Here is an 18770-nt window from a genome sequence, read left to right as displayed (position 1 = left end):
TATAAAAGTCTTTGTTGCAAGTGAATGCGCTACATTTGAGAGAAGCAACAACAGAAAACGAAGCACAAGAAAAACCGACTGCTCCAGCTCCTGCCCCTCCTCTCTCTCGCACACTCTAATGCTGCCACATCGCATTTCATTTTGTTGGCCAGAAAACAATTCCTTCAACACACAAAAACACACACACACACACACACACACTTTGCTTAGCTTTTTGTGCCGCTTGCATGCCCTACACTTGATGGGTGGCTGGGGAGGGGTTAAGCTGGAATATTCATTAGGGTGTCCGGGAGAATCCAATATCATCCATATCTCAAAATTACACCACAAAATCGCATCTGTGGGCATTCACTTGGAGAGGAATAAGCGTTCCACAAGTGCGAATGGACTTCGGACCTACGACTCCTTGGGTCTCAATGAAAGTGTACTCAAGTAATGGATCTCCTCGTACAGGACAGGGTATTGGTATAGTTCTGATAGCTTCTTTTCCGACACTGACTCGCTCCGTTTTCTTATTTTTGTGTAGTTTTCATGATTGTCGCGAAAGAAACGCTGCCAAAGACCAAAAGGAGACACGGCAGAGGAGACAGAGTGGGGAGTGGGGAGTGGGGGGGAACTCGTTTTCACTTGAGAATCCATCGGAAAAACTAGGCGAAAAAACATCCAGCATCAGCGACGGACCAAAAACAGAAAGAAAAAAAGAAAAACTTCCTCGTATAGACAGCCGCGGCTTTCCACCTGCTTTTCCCTTTTCCATCGCAGCCGTATCCGTGTCCCTAACCCAACCCTCCCCCCCATCCATCAACCATCTTCAGGGACGAGCTTTGGCGCGAGTATCTCGTGTGTGTTGACATCTAAAACCGCCAAAGTGACTGCAAACGCCAACGCCAACGCTTGTTGCGGCATATGTGACAACACCAACAACATCTACATCTACATCATCATCATCATCATGATGTATGTACCCCAAAGAGCAGCTTAAGAGATTCCCATTTTTTTTTTTCTTGTTTGCCATTTTTTGCATACCCTTTTAAAGGGCCATATTCTTTGGGCAGAGCATATAGAATGTAAAAGCCTTGGGTTGCAGCAAAAGAGTGTCTAAAGCTTCGGCTTTCGGGGCCTGCCGCTTATGCAGAGTGCATGGCTCTTGGATACGTTCCGTAGATCCCCCACATACTCGTAGACAACGAGGACGACACACAGGACGCGGAAAGCCCTGGAAGGTATCCGTGTGTGGCAGATTGAATTGCTCAAATGTGCATCAAAACGCCCGCGCGACGACACACCGCAGAAGCCACCGGGTGGCATCAAAGTAAAATCAAATACTTCCACATCCGACAGCTCACCCCTCACTCGATGGGGACTCCACTGCCCTATGGAAATATGATGGACACAGGACAATTGATAATTACTATTTAGATGCCTCCGGTACTCATGCGTGTTATTTATTTGTGATAAAGAAAAGGATTCGGAGTCCATAAAGCCAGTCCAGCTAATATAATTATTACAATTGCGACAAGGACATATATTTGACTAAATTTCTAAACTCTTTTTTAAGACTTGGGACACTTACACTCAGAGAAAAATGGCATAGTAATGGCACCCATATTTACAATAAATATTCGGGAAACTGGAAAGAATTCACTGTGATTTAAACATAAATGTATTCAAAGATTTTTAAAAATTATTATTACCCATTATTATCTAATATGATATTTTATTTTAATTAAGAAATATTTAATACATAAATTAAATATGAAGCGTACTTCATTTCAACTTGAAATATATTTAATTTAAATATGAAATATATTTATTTTAAATATTAACTTTATTTATCTTAAACATAAAATATATTAAACCCAAATATAAAACATATTTAATTGAAATATATTTATTTTAAATAAAATATTTTCATATTTTTATCAAAATGTAAGTGAAAAAAATTTCTTTTAACAGTTTTTACTCTCGGAGAAAATCTGGGATATGCAGTCGTTTGATACTTTATTGACATTAAAATCGAGCCTTTAATCTGTTGTCTGTTGGATGTTGCCTATGCCAACAATGTTGGCCCGGAAATACCTTCAAATAAATGTGCGAGTACCTTTGGCCGCCGTTTAGCTGTAATTTGCCATCTTAAATAAGATACTCGCCCAACAGGCCCAAGAGGCCCGGCAGGCCCCAAAGTCCCCGGTCCGAGTACACATTTCACGACTAATTTTGCGAATCCGCCGGCCATAAAATACTGCTAGCACCCGGGCTTCGTGGGAAGCAAAGGGGAGTGGGTGGCGGGCAGTAAACAGCAGAAGCCGAAGGACATGGTTAGAATGAAGTTCATAACATTTCATTTTTTCGGGGAACCGGGGGCACACACACACACCGGGGGCCATTGTAAGGTAAACACACAGACATACACAAAATATAAAACCGATACTCGAAACTGTCAAATGCAGGACAAGGACGTGAACGAGGGCGAAGCCCAAGAGGCCCAAGAGGAAACATTACGTGTACCTGGCCATTGTGCGAGCTTGCCAGACCTGGTCCGGGCGGACCGGAGCTCGGCCATGGCAACGCCCTTAAGCGCTCAAAGGATTACACGAGCGGCCGCATGGGAACGGGTACGGGAACGGACACGGACACAGACACGGACACGGCTCGGACACACGCCCCAGCTGGGGGGAAACCTCATAAAAGTTATTGTTTTTCTACTTCATTATCTTTCAAAAGGGCGCTGTGCCCAAAGAAAGAAAAAGTGTTTTCGTTTATGGTTTCATTTTACACCCCATGCCCCCGCCCCAGCCCCAGCCCCGGAGTCAGAGTCAAATGCGTCGGAGTCGAAGTTAAAGACCCAAACTCCAATCCGGATCCCCGTTTTAGCTGTCAGGGCGCTTTGAGGGACAAGTATTATGTTTAGAACGAAAACGGGCCACTCTGCAGAAGGTGGGAGAGAAAAACTTACCCAAAGCATGGCACTGTAGGATCTTGGTGCTGCCTTCGCTCACAATCGAGCCCGATGACGATGGGTGCGTGGTGAAACGTGGCGCCTGGAGTTGTTGCTGCTGCTGGACCAGCTGCTGTTGCTGCTGCGGATTGGCATCTGGAATTAAACAGAGAGAGAGAGAGGTAAGGGTAAGAGTGATGGACACTTTAAGTTTCAGTTGTCAATGAAGGGGGGAGGGGGAGGGGGCCTGGGCTCAAGGCATTCACGGAATTTGCCCAACTTAGGTCTAAGTAATTCTTATTATGGCTTTACCGACCGCTTTACAGGAGGGGCGCAGGGACAATTTCGGGGAATGGATGAAAGATGGAAAGGGAACTTTTTTGGCAGATCAAAAGGATGCTTCCCGATGCCACGATATAGTCACGTTAGACATGGGAGCTCTATGGAAACCACCAATGACTGATCTCTCAAAAATTGCTCTGAGAAATGCCCGAAACAAAATACATGTCGGGTGCATTACCTGCATTTATTACCTTGTCGGAATTGCAAAGTTCAATACAACTTGATTAAGGGTAATATTCCAGCAGTCTGGATACAAAATTTGCTTGCTCCAGATCTTATGAACTCTGAGAAATAGGCGTCAAACAAGACGGTTACACAGACATAGCTATATATCGACTCGGCTATTGATGCTGATCAGGAATATATATACTTATGGAGTCGGAAATGCTTCCTTCTGGGCGTCACACACATCCCCTATAGTCTGCGAGTAGCGAATATACCAACAATAATTCATTAAAACTAATTTAAAAGGTGGCCAACTCATGAACTCCTAACCAAAAGTCCTTCTGCTTATTAGCGACAAAATATCCAAATTTCGAAGTCTTATTCTGTACAGATCCCACAATCCAGCCATAGAATGACATATTTTTAAAGGAAATGACTTTAAATATACTTTGCAGACCAATTGTGGAAGAGACACGAGATTTGGTTCGGCTTTTGGCTTAAATCCGAGAGGCTTACAGATGGAAATGCGTGATTTATACACCGGGAGGTGGGGAGACAAACCGACTCTGTTCTCATACGAGTGCACGATAGAGAGAACAACAGAGATCGATGGTAGTTGCAGTCGCAGATGCATTTCAAATTTCCCATTTCTCATTTCTGCTTCTGATTTTTTGTGTCCAACTTTCGGTTGGAAGGGGCCATCCGTGGTTTCTGTTTCTGTTTTTTGGACAAAGTATATTTTGTTAGCGGAACAACAGCAATATGGTGGGAGGGCCACAATAAATTGAAACCTTAATGAAAAACATAGCCGAAAGAATACGAGCGAGCATGTTGTGAGGCGCGGCAGAGGCCGCGGCTCTACTTTTGTACCCGGTATTCAGGCAGAACCATTTTGGAGATTTTTATATAATATATTAGGTTTTATCTGTTTTCATTTTGCTTAACATTTTTTATTTACTTCTGTCTCTCTTTTATTTTCACACCAACACCAGCCGTTTCATCCCGCTTTCCTCCGCCGGAGGCTATTCCTTCCTTCTTGGCGTTACATACATCCACTTTTAGCACAAATCTAATATACCCCTATACTCCTCGAGTATCGGGTACAAAAACCCCTATGCATATTATTTCATTTGTGTAAAAAATATCACATTTCATGTATGTATGTAAATATATTTGCCGTTTTATTTGTGTACCTGTTTTTATTTTATTTGCATTTTTATTTAATTTTCAGACACAAATCGAACCCAAAACTGAATTCGAACCGCTCCTGTGGTGGCAATATGCACCATCAGAAAGGGCACCATTTACCAAGAACCGGATGTACACAAACATAACCTATACCCTATCCATATGCAGTGGGAGTCATGCACACGCAATGTGTGTTGTTTTGGAAAGAAGAAATAACGAAGGAAGGGAGCAATCTTTAGCAGAAAAATCATCAATAATTATTTATTTAAATTCCTGAAATTCCCGAAGAGATCTGTTGTAGAAGAAACGGGTTCTCGTGATGCATGAGGCCTGTGGCATGTAGAGTATGTACCGGAAAATAAACAGAATTCAACTGCCTCTCCCACACTGATATTACAAACATTTGTGCACCCCCGTTTGTGGGGATTATAAATTCGTTTTGCAGAACAATATTTTATACGTTTTGCCACCAAGGACTCCAATGGGCTGGCACAAGGGTACAGGAGAGGGCGGTGAATATAGTGGCAGAGTAAATTATTTTTATAAAATATTCGTTTTATGTCTGCACACGCACACAGATACACACAGCTACAGATGGGGAGTAATATTGACAATTATCAAAGGAGCGACAATTTGCATTCATTGGACCTTAAATCGTGATAGAAATCGCAAAATAATGCAGGATATTTACTAGACAAAAGCGTTTATTGATTCAGAATAGACACAGATCCAGATACAGGATAGAGAAATCATCAGTTCTAGGGGCTAAAATTGCAACTGTACTGAAAAGACGTTTGAATGTCAAATTTCCGGCACAACTGTACTTCAATGTTGTCAGTTGACTTTAAAGTTTAAACAGAACTGTACCTGCATTAAAGCCCTTAAACATTCGCTAACAATCCCCTGCCGATTCCGGACAGCCCATTGTCCGTTGATTGTTGATCTAATGGCTATCAAATGTTCATTTTACGAGTAGATTGTTTGCCACCTCATTGCTCGTTGCCGCAGTGTGCAGTGTGCAGTGTGCAGTGTGCAGTATGGAACGCCGGCGCCCCATTCATTAGTGCAAGCCTGAATGGCGGCGGCGTGCGTCCTGCCTGTTGGATATTGGCTGTTCGATGTTGGCTGTTTATATTCCTGTTGTTTGAGCCGTTGTTTGGTTTCGGTTCAAGCCAATGGCGCCTACAGCCGCAGGCAGCCACTGGAGGCGTTGTTGCCATGATGACCGTCCATCCATTCATCTATTCATTCATCCAACCAACTAGCCATCCGTCCATCTATCCATTGGTCTGGCAGTTGACCCACTCACACTCCTAGTCGCCTAGTCGCCCAGCCGCCCAGCCGCCCAGCCCCCTAGCCCCCTAGCCCCCTAGCCCCCAGTGTCCTGTCCACCCGCCAAACAAAGCAGGCATTAAATTGCCAACACGGAATCCAGGGGAGGGCTGTTGCTGGCACGCTCTTGTCAGCGATTCTGCTGCTGCTGCTGCTGCTCTTGGTTTAATTTGCTTTGCTCTGGTCTCTGGGGTTTCTGCGGTTGGTTTCTGCGCATGCGCAGCCACCGCGTATTGCAGGGCTTCAGCTTCGGCAGCGGCAGCGGCTCCCCTTCCCTTAGTGTCCATATGGGGCGGGGGAGTGTGGGACATTTGATATGCTATGACACTTACAGGTCTGACAACCTTGTTGCTGCCTCGATTGCTTCGCAACTGCAACACTGCCCCTTTGCAAGGCTGTGGCAGCTGCTGCTGTTTTTAGTGATGCGCTCAATTTGCAACACGCACTCAAGTGCTGCAGGCCACTGACGACAGACAGGAAACTGTGTCAGCCTTAGTCTCATGCTGCATGCTGCATGCCGCATGCCGCATGCCTCATTTCTCATTCCTCAAACCCTCTCCAGCAGCCCACGACACTTGTCCTCCGTATATTGGGCTGGGCTTTTGTTGCCTGAATTTGTTTGCCCAATGCTTGCCCCAGCCCAACCCCAGGCCCTCGGCCGCCGCCTCTCCCTCCATCCATTCTCCGGCAGGCAGGACAAGAAACGCCAGGCAGGCAGATTCCCAAGTAACTTCCTCATGAGGCATCTCAAGTTAATGATAAAACAGCCACACACACACACACACACACACCGCACACACACACACACACACTTACGGACCCATGCTGTGAGTGTGAAATGGGATAGTGCTTCGAGTAGTTGTGATAGCATCGGCCTCCTCTGCTCGTCCGTCCCCTTTTCAAGTGGATGATGCTCCAGGAGGAGGAGGAGGCATTGCAGTTGCCCAGAAATCTTGGGTGGGCCCGGACAGTAAAGGATACGATGATCCCACAGGATAAGGCCTCATATATGTATCTAATGTTCCAGTTAAACGATGGACTCGAGTGAGGGGCAGGGAAAGTTCATGGATGGAGCAACAGTAACTTTCAGTCACAGATCGGGACTGCCGATGGTTGACAATCTGTTGCTGATAATGTAAATAAAAGTATCGCCAGCTATCGCGTTGTTTCTTATCAGTGTGTTGGCTTCTCTCTTGGGACTTCCGAAAACTAAAATCAAAGAACGAGTAGCTCAGACGCGTCCAAGTTCTTTTAGATACTCATTTAGAAACTGAAAGTATCTGGTAGGTGTCGAATTCTAAGATTTATCCTAGACCAAGTTATATCCCTCGAATTCTGTTGCCCCGAAACTTGTTTCCAGAGTGCCGTCTCGTTTGTTTGGCTGTCAATCAATCCGACTGCAGGCCACACAGACACACACACAAATGCTCCCCTTCCCCCTGTCGGGGGGTTCAGCATTCAAGTTTCGAGAGAGTCTCTCAACTAATTTTCATGTTGTCTGCACGACGAGCACGGCACATCAATCAAACTTTAACCCGCACAAACAATTCAAACTTGATTTCTTTGGTTTAGCTATGGTTCGTCTCCGGCTCCCACTCCCACTCATTGCTCTCCCTTCCTCTCTCACTCTCTCTATCTGCCTCTTTTTTCCCCAGTTTACTCTTTAACCCATATTTCAGAGCCAGAAGTTAAAAATCTACGAAAATATTGGAGGAGCTTAAGCAAAGGAAGAAGAAAATGTTGGCTTCTGCCTGACAGATATCGTTTGAGATGTTTTTACGGATTCCAACTATCGTTAGGAGCCATCGCACGATGACTGATGTGATATTGTGATATTTCCATGCATTTGATGACAACAATTATTTGATCTCTAATATTATATAGATATTACATAAATTTAAAGCTAGAATATTTCTGAAACCTATTTTCATATTCGGTTCGTACTTTCTCTCGGCCTCGTTAAATCCGTCGCTGGCCCCTATAAATGGGCGGAACATTCACGTTAATGATCTTATTCAATTTTCCTTCAAATATGTATAGAAATACTTGCACGAATACTACAACTAACAGAGAGAGCGAGAGAGAGAGAGAGAGAGCTAGAGAGAACGAAAGGGAGAATGAGAATAAGTGAACGAGAGACTAGAATTAAAGATACATGGGCAACAAATTTTCAATAATAATAAAAATCCTCACCCCCCCCAAAAAAAAAAAATAAAGTATTTTAGGCCGGGCGGGGGAACCACGCAGTACACCATTTTGGGCGGCATGCCGGTGGTGCAGGAGGAGGATTTTCGGTAATTATAGACTTCGAATGAGGTACGGAGTACAGCGGGTGTGGTGCGGTTTTCCCCTAGGGTTTTGTGGGAGATTTCCAAACTCAAGAAGCGAATAATTTATACAAAACAAAACAGAAAAAACACAAAAACCAAAATTACACCCCTCCGGATCCCACTTAAACCGCATGTGACGCCTTAAATTACTTTTGAGCGTGCTGGCGGGCAAGGGAGAGGGATAGAAACAGTATGTGCAAGGAGAGGGAGATGGATGGATGTACATATGTAGTGGAAGAGGGAGAAAAGAAGCGGGTGTCACTGCAAACCCAGAGGATTTTCCACCAACCACTTTTACATTGAATGCCATTCCATTTCGTTCAGTTCCAAGCAAAACAGGAAGCATATCCAACACAAAAAGTATATAATTTTGTGTGATATTCGTCGCCAGTCAAAAAGTATAGAGAAAATCAATATAAAGACAAGAAGCTACACCGCAAACTCGAGTCGGTGTCCCGTTCGTTGTTTCCAGAGCTTTGCATTTGCTGAGAGCCGAGGAGTGCAAGCGCCCGAAGGTTGTTGCTGCTGCGAGAGAGCGAACGAACTGCTGCGAGAGAGCGATAGACGAAAGAGCAGTAGGCATCGCTGAGAGAGAGGGAGCGCAACAGAATGCAGAAATTGCAAGAGCATGCATTGCGAGAGAGAAGCAAAGCTCGTAGATAAAATGCAGATCAAGAGATAAGACAATTGCGACTGCGCCAAAGGCACAATGGAAACGAAGTGGAAGCAGAGAAACTCCGTATGGATATTTCTGAACAACAATTCGATAGCCGATTCGATAGCGGTATAGCTCCTCAGTCTTTAGGGCTAAATCTGATGGGATCAAGATCGGGTCATCATGGGGAACCAATCCAATCCACGAGAGTAACCAAAGGTTACTTTGGGCCACTTTGGACCACTTTCCCTGTTTCGTTTCGTTTAATTTAATTTCATTTTATTTCGTTGCCAGCTGACGTTTTTGTCGTTTGTCAAACGGAGGTTACCCACAGTACACCTCTCTGACCCTCCTCTTTCCAGCAGTGTTCTCTCCTTATCTCTCTTTCGCCTTTCCCCTGTGTTATCCCTCTCGCCCTCTGGGTTTACTCCCTTCCTGACCAACAGCCGCCGTTGACACGTCTCATAAATTTCATGGCTGTCGCTGGTCCGTTGCCTAATCCGCGTTTTCCTTTCCCGCCCTACCCTCTATTTCTCCCTCCTCTCTCTCTCTCTCTCTCTCTCTTGTGTCACGTGAGAAATTGCACCTATCACTTGTCCTTCCTCTCTGCTGGCCCTCGCTCTCCCATCCCATCTTTCACTGGTGGTGCTATATGGTTCATTCCTTAAATTCATTCCGTGATTTCAGCTTTAATCTATGGCGACCATGTGGAGTCACGTAATGGCGGATGAGATCCGAAAATGGGAACATCTCCAGGGGATGCAAGACATTATTCACTTACAAACATTTCAAAACTCAAGTGACTTTGTGTCGTCAGCGAAAGGCAGCAGAATCAATGAAGCCCAGAACCAAAGACCAAGGACCAAAGACCAAAGATAAACTTCCAATTCGCATGCCCCGTCTCTGTGGGGCATTGAATCTATGCAAAGTTGGAATGCGACAAATGGCCAAATTGGGACTACCAGGAGAACTGTGACTAGACAACTGCAAGGACAACTGCTATAACAATCGCATGTTGCAAGCGAAGGCGAAACTATTAAAATGACATTTCCGAAATTCTTGGCACCCAAGCGGCGAAACACACACACACATACACCCAATCCATGCGTACATGAGTACACGAGTCCATGAGTATGTGTGCTGGCAGGCTGAAATTCCTCCTCGACACAACTCGAAACTGAATTAACAGAAGCAATACCCCGATGGGAAAAGAAATTATAACTGAATATTGAATGCTCTTACGAGTATTGTAGGAGATGGAGTAAGCTCAAAATATATGCACATATATTGTACGGGATCGGGAACGCGGCAAGGGCCGCGGCTCTGCATTTGTACCTGATACTCAAGCAGTATAACCCATAAGATATATATATTTATTTCTATGCTAGTTCTTGCTCTTTTTTACTTCACTCTCGAAGAACAGAATCCCACTCACGAATAACAGTTTCCGACTCGTGAAAGTGAGTTACGAATCACTAGCGTTCGAATGAGCACACCTTGCCGGCTGAAGATGAAGGTGGATCACCAGCACCATCCCCATCCCCATCCGGTTACATCAGACAATAATCCGCCCGATCCGGCGGCTATGCCCCGAAACATGGACCGAACATATATTTATGTGCATCGACTCCCGACTCCCGACTTCCGATTCCCGACCCGTGCATATATGTATTGTACGAGAATGACAATGAATTGGCCCGACAACTCGAACAAGAAAGTTCAAAAAACTTAAGTTCAGAGTTTATTGATTTTCACGATGTTTTCGTTCTTTTTCACACAAGTTGTGCCGTTGCCGTTGTTTCTGCTGCTTCTGCTGGACCGATGGATGCCGCTGGAAGGCATTTAGTTTGCCATTTGACACAACAGCCATGGCCAACAAAAGTGGTCGTTGTCCGACAGGATCGGAGGGTTGGCGAGAGGGCCAAGAGGATAGTGAGGCCAGTTGTAGAAAAATATACGAGTACGAGCATGTATTTTGCTAAGACTCCGAGGCAAATGGCCATCGGCCATCGTTTTGTGGGGAAAGAGAACTGTAACTGAAACTGCATCTGGGATAAAAATAGCCAACGAACGATGCGTGTTTTGCTTGTTTGTTGTCTCGATTCATAATGGACTGCGACAATCGAATATACATATATGTATCTGCTGTTGGTCAAGAACTTTTTTTTCTCAGAAAAGGGAGCTCCCTCCTTTTCTTTTTACCACAAAAGAGTATTACTGTGGGAATTACATGCCAAAAAGAAAACTCTACGACACAGGTTCCTTGTGCTAGGCATCGTGTGTAAATATCCTTGAGTCTTGGTTAAAGTGGGATGTCTTTCGAACGAAAGATTGAGGGATTCAATCAAACCTCTTCCGAATCGATCTTGGTTCAGGTAATCCCCTAACTTAACTGCTTTAACATTCACATTAAAATCTATAATACGATAAATCAGTCACGATATATATTGTAGGTACAGCCATGCTCCGGTTATCGCAAATCGCAAGTTTCTTACGTTTTCACAAATCGGAAAACCGGAGCATGGCAGGGCTGTACTATCCTCATTTTTCCCCTGCATTATTATTGTTCATTTTTTTCGATTAGTTTTTTTTTTTTGCCACACTGCGCCGCGCCTGTGACCTGCCCCTGGCGCACATTTGCATAGAAGCGATAATCAGTTGCCGGCAACAATTAACAAACGTAAAGTTTCCCAGGCAGTGAAATATTCGCAGATACGCAGATACGTATGTATGTACATATAAACGGGTAGGAGTACGGGCACGGGCATGGGGCTTGAACCGAAAGCATTTAGCCACATTATGTTCAGTGAACCAGTTCCATCTGCATCGCCGTCCTTAGGTATAGTGCTCTCTTGTGCGTCCAACAATTTCTCATCTTTAGATGAAAATTCGCACAGGAAAACCTGTTTTTCCGTCTTGCTCTTGGTCTCTGTCTTGGTCTCTGTCTCCATTGGTGTTTGTGCTCGGTTGGCATGCAATTTTCTTTTAGTAGACTTTGGCATGGCCATTCTCCTGCTTTTGCTGTCAAGCTTCTTTATCAGCTGCTGCTGCTGCTGCTGCTGCTGCCATTGCTACCCAAGACTCTCACTCTCTGGCTCATTATAAACAGGCGGTGGGGCAACAATGCACCTGAGTTGCAGCAGCAGCAGCAGCAGGAAAGAAAAATAGAGGAAAATATGTGGAACACAACACAAGACACAACAAGAGCCGTGCTTGGCAAATCCACTAAAGAAAAGCCAGAAGTGGAAAGGCATTTGTGCCAAGCAGAACAGCAACAAAACAGCGCGACACCGTCTCCGGCTCCGTCTCCGGCTCCTGCTCCTGCTCCGTCTCCTGCTCGTTCGGCATCAACATAAAACATCAACAACGAGACAGAGAACGACAGCGGACGGGGGACGGCGGACGTGGGACGTCGGAGGAAATCATTTGAGCATGAAGGACGCAATCTGCACGAGTATATAGATCATATTTTTAAATTATTCTAACAAGGAAGTTCATTCATTCATTGCTTTGCATTTCGTGGTACTTTCCGTGGTACAGCGCAAAGGGGGCTCCTCTCAAGGGGGCTCCAATCCAGTGCAATTTGTTGCGAAACTGTTTGCGGAGCAGTCGTGGAATTCATCATTGTACGAACACTCAATTAAATATTTCCTTTAAGTGATCGCACACCAGCGTTGCAGGACATCCTTGGGGTCCTTGCAGCACATTTGAGCCTTGATCGGAGATGCCTATCATTTATTTTTGCTATTTTTATGCAGAAAAAAGTGCAGTCTCCCCATTTTGTTCCTTTAATTCCGAAATTTTTGGCCAAATCTTGGGTAATTTATGACTGCTTTGATCCGACTCTCGCCAGGTGGTGGGACAAGGAGTATCCCCCTCCTCTGGGCTTCTCTCTCTCTGTTGTTTATTGCGCTTTTATTTTAATATGATTTTCCAGCAATTGTCATTGTCTGTTTGCTGCCGTTTTTCCAGAGTTCTCCTGTCGTCCCTTTCCCTTTATTTATGTAGTTTCTTTCCTTTCCCAGACAAGCTCTCTCAGAGCTGTCGCTGTTGTCTTCTGGTTGGCTGGCAACACATGGAACAACCTGCCCCATCTCGTTGCGACTTGGACACGAACTTGGCAACGAACACACCAACATAAAGCAGGAAAGCCCCCCCCAAAGCCCCCTTCCCCTCGTTTCATGTGCTTTAAGTAGTTTAATTTGGGCTGGCAGCTTCTTGGAATTACGAGTAGACTCGTATGAATGTTACATATAAATGATTTTTTATTTTAAGCACTCCATGTTCCCCCCCACCCCACCCAACTCTCTGAACCTTTTATTGTCCAGCCTGTGGGTTTTTTTCTTGTCGAAAAACAAGCACCAGATAAAGGCAGAAAGACAGACAGACAGACGGAAGAAATAAAATTAAAATCCGCTTTGGTGGGATACAAATTTAAATCTAATGAAATACAAGTTACACAAAACTTTGGGGGGCCGCCCTTTGGCATTGCTTGAAGCCATTAAACGAGTTCTACTTTTGGGAACATCCGTTGATTCCTGGGATTGTATGGAGGATGGGAGGCCTTCTTCTCGATCAGTTTTCTTCTGTTCCCCGAGTGATCCTTTAGAGCCTCTCTCTTGGCATCATCTTTCACTTCTCATTGTTAAAATCATTATAGGATTTCTTGCAAAGTTTACCTTCGGAACCGTTTGTTTTTTTTTTTTTTTTTGGCCACAATCAGGCAAAGGTCCTTTCTTTCTTCGCTTTGTTGCACTTGTTGTTCCTGTGTTCTGTCTTCTGTGTCTTCTCTTCCTGTTGACGTTTTCATAGCATCAAAACTTTGCCTATTGTTCCTTCTGCTTCCATATCCACTCCATCCTCCTGCACTTGCTGGGTCTTCGCCTTCTTCGGTTGCAATCAAGGTCGTGGCTGCAACTGAAGGAAGTTCGCCTGAGTGCGGCAAGAACAACATAATTAGCGCATTTCCTTCGTGCCACTGACAGTGGCAGCAGCAGCAGCAGCTGTAACAGGAGCATCATCCGTGTCTGAGGAGCGTGAAACGCCTGGCACTGCCTGCCCCTGCCCCTGCCTGCATGCCCCACCCGTTCGCCACTTAAGAGTGTCTGGCACTTCAAACACGCACTCTGCCAGGGCGGAGGGGGAGGAGTCTGGCGCGGGAGCATGGCATGGCATGGCATGGCATGATAACGTGACATTGAAACAATGCCTCGGCTTCATCGCCTCGAGATGGCAGCGTGACACAGATCCCGATAGTTCGGCAACAAACACTGCAAGGAATGTGTCCTCACAAAGGAGCTGCATCATCTGTGTGGCGTCTGGAAGTGCCATCTCTGAGGGTGCCCCCACATCACTCCTGGCCCTCTGTCATATGTAAGTTGTTCTCTTGTGCCCCTGATTATTATAATTAAGTTTTGTTTGCCGCCGCTGAAGCGTAACACTCATTGGAGATGCGTCGGGGCCTGCCATGTGCGGTGGAGGCAGGAGCCAGTGGAGCCGGGGGGAGCCGGGGGGAGCCGGGGGAGCCACCGCCACCAGCTGCTTTATGTCTGACAATTTACAGCTCGATTAACTCTCACAATTCGAGACGCTCGTCCGACTCAGATTTCAGGCCAAGACGGAAACGAAATGAAATGAAAAAAACGCCACCAGAAAAGGAGCGGGCGAGAGCGGAGAGGACCTGGGTCACCTGACTAATCGCTGGGCGTGCGGGCAGAGCGGGGGCCCTCTATCAATTGGGAAAATGGCCAGCGGAGAAGCAGGCGGGGCCCCGCCCACCGCTTCAGATAGTAGATGGATGATGATGGGTCGACAAATTGAAAAGAGCTTCGGACTCGAGAGTCTCCTCGAGGCAATTGAGAAATGCAATAAGGGACAAGAGAGAGGGAAAGCGATGGGCAGGGAGCCAGAGATAGCGGGTGGAGAAATAAGAGGAGAAACCGCTAATTGAGCAAAGCAATTTATTTTTACAACGCCCCTCTGGACCTCTGCCCACCCTCCGCCACCCTCTCCACAGGCCATTCGAGAGCACGAGACCCAAGAGGGCGGTGGGTGGCGGTAGGAGGCGGTAGGGGAGTGGGCCTGATGGATACTCAAGTGGTTTGGTTTTCGAGGTCCTTAAATGTTTGGCCTTTTTCCGTTTCGTGCCAATAGACTTATGTTTTTGATTGTCTGGAGAGTTCTTAAAAAACTATCTTTTCAGGACCGCTTCAATAACCGTTTCCGTCTCTTTTTGGGAAATTAAGTTTTTAACTTTTCCCAGAAGTTCTAAGAGATTTCTCCCAATTCACATTCCCTTTTTTTTTGTATAATCATTTTATACCCATTTAATAATCGTTTTGTGCCCTTCTTCTGTCTTTCTTTCGGAAAATAAATATTTTCATTGAAAAACTATTTCCATAGAAATTGAATATAACAAATAATTCTTAAAAAAAACCCCGTTTCATACCGATATTTGTAAGCGCAGAAGGCACCCAGTCGACCTGCCCAACAGGATAATCTAAGAAGACCTCTACCCTAGAAATCTGAACCAAATGATATCCCCCGCCAAATTCTTCGACCTTGATAACACGCTTTTTTAATTTTTATTTTTTAAATCACCATATTTTTTCTGTGACTGTTGTATAAGTTGCAATTATAATTAGTATTATTATTTTATAATAAAATACAAAGGCTTTACTATTTAAAATAAAATTAAAATAAAATATATTTTTTAGAGAGCCACAAACTCTGGGGGGGGAAAAAAATAAAAATAAGTAACCGTTTTAGTCTTTATTTTGAATGCTTTTTTTAGCCGATTGCATGACCTCTTACACCTGATTATGATGCCGTTTTTTTTTTATAGCAGTTTTTTACCCGTTTTATAACCGCTTCAACAGCCTGTTTTGTGCATGATCCCAAAAGAGTTTCAAAGGATATCTTTTTTGGTGAATCCTCAGTTTGAACCGTTTCGCAGACGCTTTAAAACGGTTACCGTTTGTTTTTCTTCTCCGATTTTTCACTTTTCCAATCACTTAGCTGCAGTTGCAAGTTGCAAGTTTTCTCACACACTCGATAGATTTCGAATTGTGATTCGCATTAACCCAATTTACAAAACGCATCGCGCGGCGCTCCCACTTTAATCGACCCCTGCCGGACCTCCGTGCCCCTCCCTACCCCTTGATTGCCAGGATTTGCGACTTAGAGGCTCCACAGAGAGACTGGAATTGGTATACCCTCCTTATCGCTTGACTGCCAGCCCGTCAGCCCGCCCGCCCCATCAAAGCAAATTGCAATTGCTTCGGATCTATAAACAATTTTACCAAACGCAGAAGAACGCAGAAAGGGAACGAATCTTTTTGGGAGCACGTCGGGAATTAGGTACACGAGCGGGCGGGGTGGGCGGCATGAGCGGTGGAGCTGCTGCATCCGTTGGATGTTCGATGTTCGATGCTTGATGATGATGAAATCGTCTAAAAATGGTATTGTTTATTTTTCTATTTTCGGTGTTTGGCGTTGGGTTTTGGGTGGCAAGGAGGGAGTAAATTGCAGCAATAGACTCCACACACACAGACACACGTAGAGGCAATTACTCTCATAGATACTCGTGTGTAGATACCCGAAGAACTGCACTCGGAAGCCATATGCTCAACATACTCGTATTCACCACAGAGAAGATGTGGGAGAAAATTCAGAGAGGGCTGGAAAAATGCTTGCTGCAGATCATCCAGCAAGAGGCAAGAAGGGATTGCAGATAGATCGTCAGATGGTTGCTATATATCGTATCGTAAGTGGATGATCAGTCACCTTTAACCTGCTAAGCCACACTGGAAACGATTACAAATCAATCGTTTATCGTTTATGTTGAAGTATAAATACCATTGCTAAATATCGATAAGGATTCCTATCTATACTTTGTTGACACCGATATATACCATTACATTCTTCGCTTTCATTTCCATTGAAACACTGGGAGATATAAAACCGATTCAGACCTTTTTTGGCAGAATTATAGCCGATGTATTTAGGGAATATAATATGCATGGCATGGCGAAGAAACTGGCCTCTACCCTCGCTGCAAAGGGTACACAAAAGGCTGTAGAAAAAGTCGAGGCAGAGTCATGCTGTGGCATGGGGCATGTGGCATGGGGCTGCATGGAGGGGGTTCGTTGAGAACAAGTAAATCTGGTTTTTGGTCGTCAAAGTATTAACCTTTTGGGCTTGGAGACTGCCTTCCTGCCTGCATCTGAAATATTTCAAGCATTTTATTCCACAAAAGAAAAAGAATCGAAGGAAACTCATTCAGAGCTGTGGGCAGGGGGCAGGGGGCAGGGAGAGCAGCTGCCAGTGCCAGTGCCACTGCCACAGCAGCTCGGCTCAGGTGTGCAACAGAGAGGGTCACGGGGAGGGGGGGTGGTGGCAAGCAGGCAGAGAGCGACTCAAACTGTGGCAGCTCCATTCAGCTGGGGCTCCACTCCAGCAGCAGCGGCAGAGAGAACACAATCGCTGGGAGACTTTTGGTGGCCACTGTGCAAGTGTACGAGTGTGTGTACACCAGTGTGTGTGTGTGTGTGTGTGTGTGTGTGGCAAGTGGCGCGCACGATTACTCACATGTTCCCCCCTCCCCTCCCATCTTCCACCTTTTGCCGGCACTCTTAGCTGCTGGTGGTGCTCCTCCTTTTGAGGTCACTTCAAGTGGCTTATTTCCGCCTTTTTGCATGCTGCTCCTGCCCCTCTTTCTCTTTTCCATAGATTTACCCTCTCTCTCTCTGCTGCACTGCCCCCCCTCCCCCCTGCCAGTCTTGGGTGGGGTCAGTTTCCACATGTGGCAGCAGTTAACAACAGAAATCGAAACAGAAACGGCTAAGAAAAGCCAAAGAGAGACGAAGCCACCGACCGTGTGGATGACCTGTAATCTCAGGGCAATAAATCAATCAGTCAGTCGGTCAATCAATCAATGAATCACAGTACAAGTTCTGATCTGATATCGGGGGGGGGGGGGGATCTCTCCCATCACCAAAAGCCAAAGTCTCAGCCAAAGAAGAGAAAATGTTGAGACGTCTTATGGATATCCATCGAAATCGATTAATCGACTACTTTAGCGATATGTATATCGATGAGAGAAGATTCTTGACTAGTCTTTCGATATATGCAGCTATCGAATAATGTGTGATCTTTTGATGATTTCTGTAAGACATAAATATCGAATGATGAATCAGATTTGAGTGATTCTGATGCCCAAGGAGGGATACATCTCTTTCTCTCTCTCTCTCTCTCTCTCTCTCTCTGTCTTCCTCTGTCTTTCTCTGTTGGAGAGCTCTCTGCTTGAGTGCTGCCGAAACACCTCAGTCGCCCCTCTGCCGGCGTACAGGGTAGCACCTTCTGTGCTCGAAAGTGGAACACACACACAAAGAGCGCGGCGAGCGACGCAATCGACAAAAGCCAAGAGTGGACGCTGCAACAAATCGCCAAGTGTCGATAGCATGAGAACAAAAAAAAAAATAAAATGAAATGTTGCTGCAGCAAACACACACAGACACAGACACACACACACACCCACAATCCAAGAGGGAGGGAGAGTGAGAGAGAGAGAGAGAGAGAGAGAGATGCGAATGCGAATGAGAGGAATCGCATTTTTTTGAATTTGGCCTTTTTGTTTTGCTCTTTTATTCGCTTCTTTTGTTGCTGCGCGCTATTGACTTTTGTTCCCCTTTTCAGGCCTCCTCCGCCGCTGCCTCCGATGCTCCTTGCTGCCTTGCCTTGCCTTTGCCTCTCGCTTTGTTGCTCTTTCATTTGCTCGGCAATCATTTTAACCCAAATTGTTGTGGCAACTCTAGAGCTG

The 18770-nt window shown here is 45.3% G+C and overlaps 1 protein-coding gene across 14 annotated transcripts in view; it reads right to left on the bottom strand.

Annotated features, from left to right (window-relative positions):
- The window catches only part of LOC108154618 (protein sidekick), an 88235-nt gene that overhangs the window by 33183 nt on the left and 36282 nt on the right, over positions 1-18770 (bottom strand). For all 14 annotated transcript variants that reach the window (XM_033397702.1, XM_033397725.1, XM_017284941.2 and 11 more), the window contains exon 3: positions 2957-3094. In XM_033397702.1, the coding sequence (XP_033253593.1) occupies positions 2957-3094 (138 nt within the window). The remainder of the gene's footprint in view (positions 1-2956; positions 3095-18770) is intronic.

This window comes from Drosophila miranda, chromosome XL (assembly GCF_003369915.1).
Source record: "Drosophila miranda strain MSH22 chromosome XL, D.miranda_PacBio2.1, whole genome shotgun sequence".
Lineage (NCBI taxonomy): Eukaryota > Metazoa > Arthropoda > Insecta > Diptera > Drosophilidae > Drosophila > Drosophila miranda.
The sequence above is the reverse complement of the archived record's forward strand: the minus strand, read 5'-3'. Positions and strand labels throughout refer to the sequence as shown.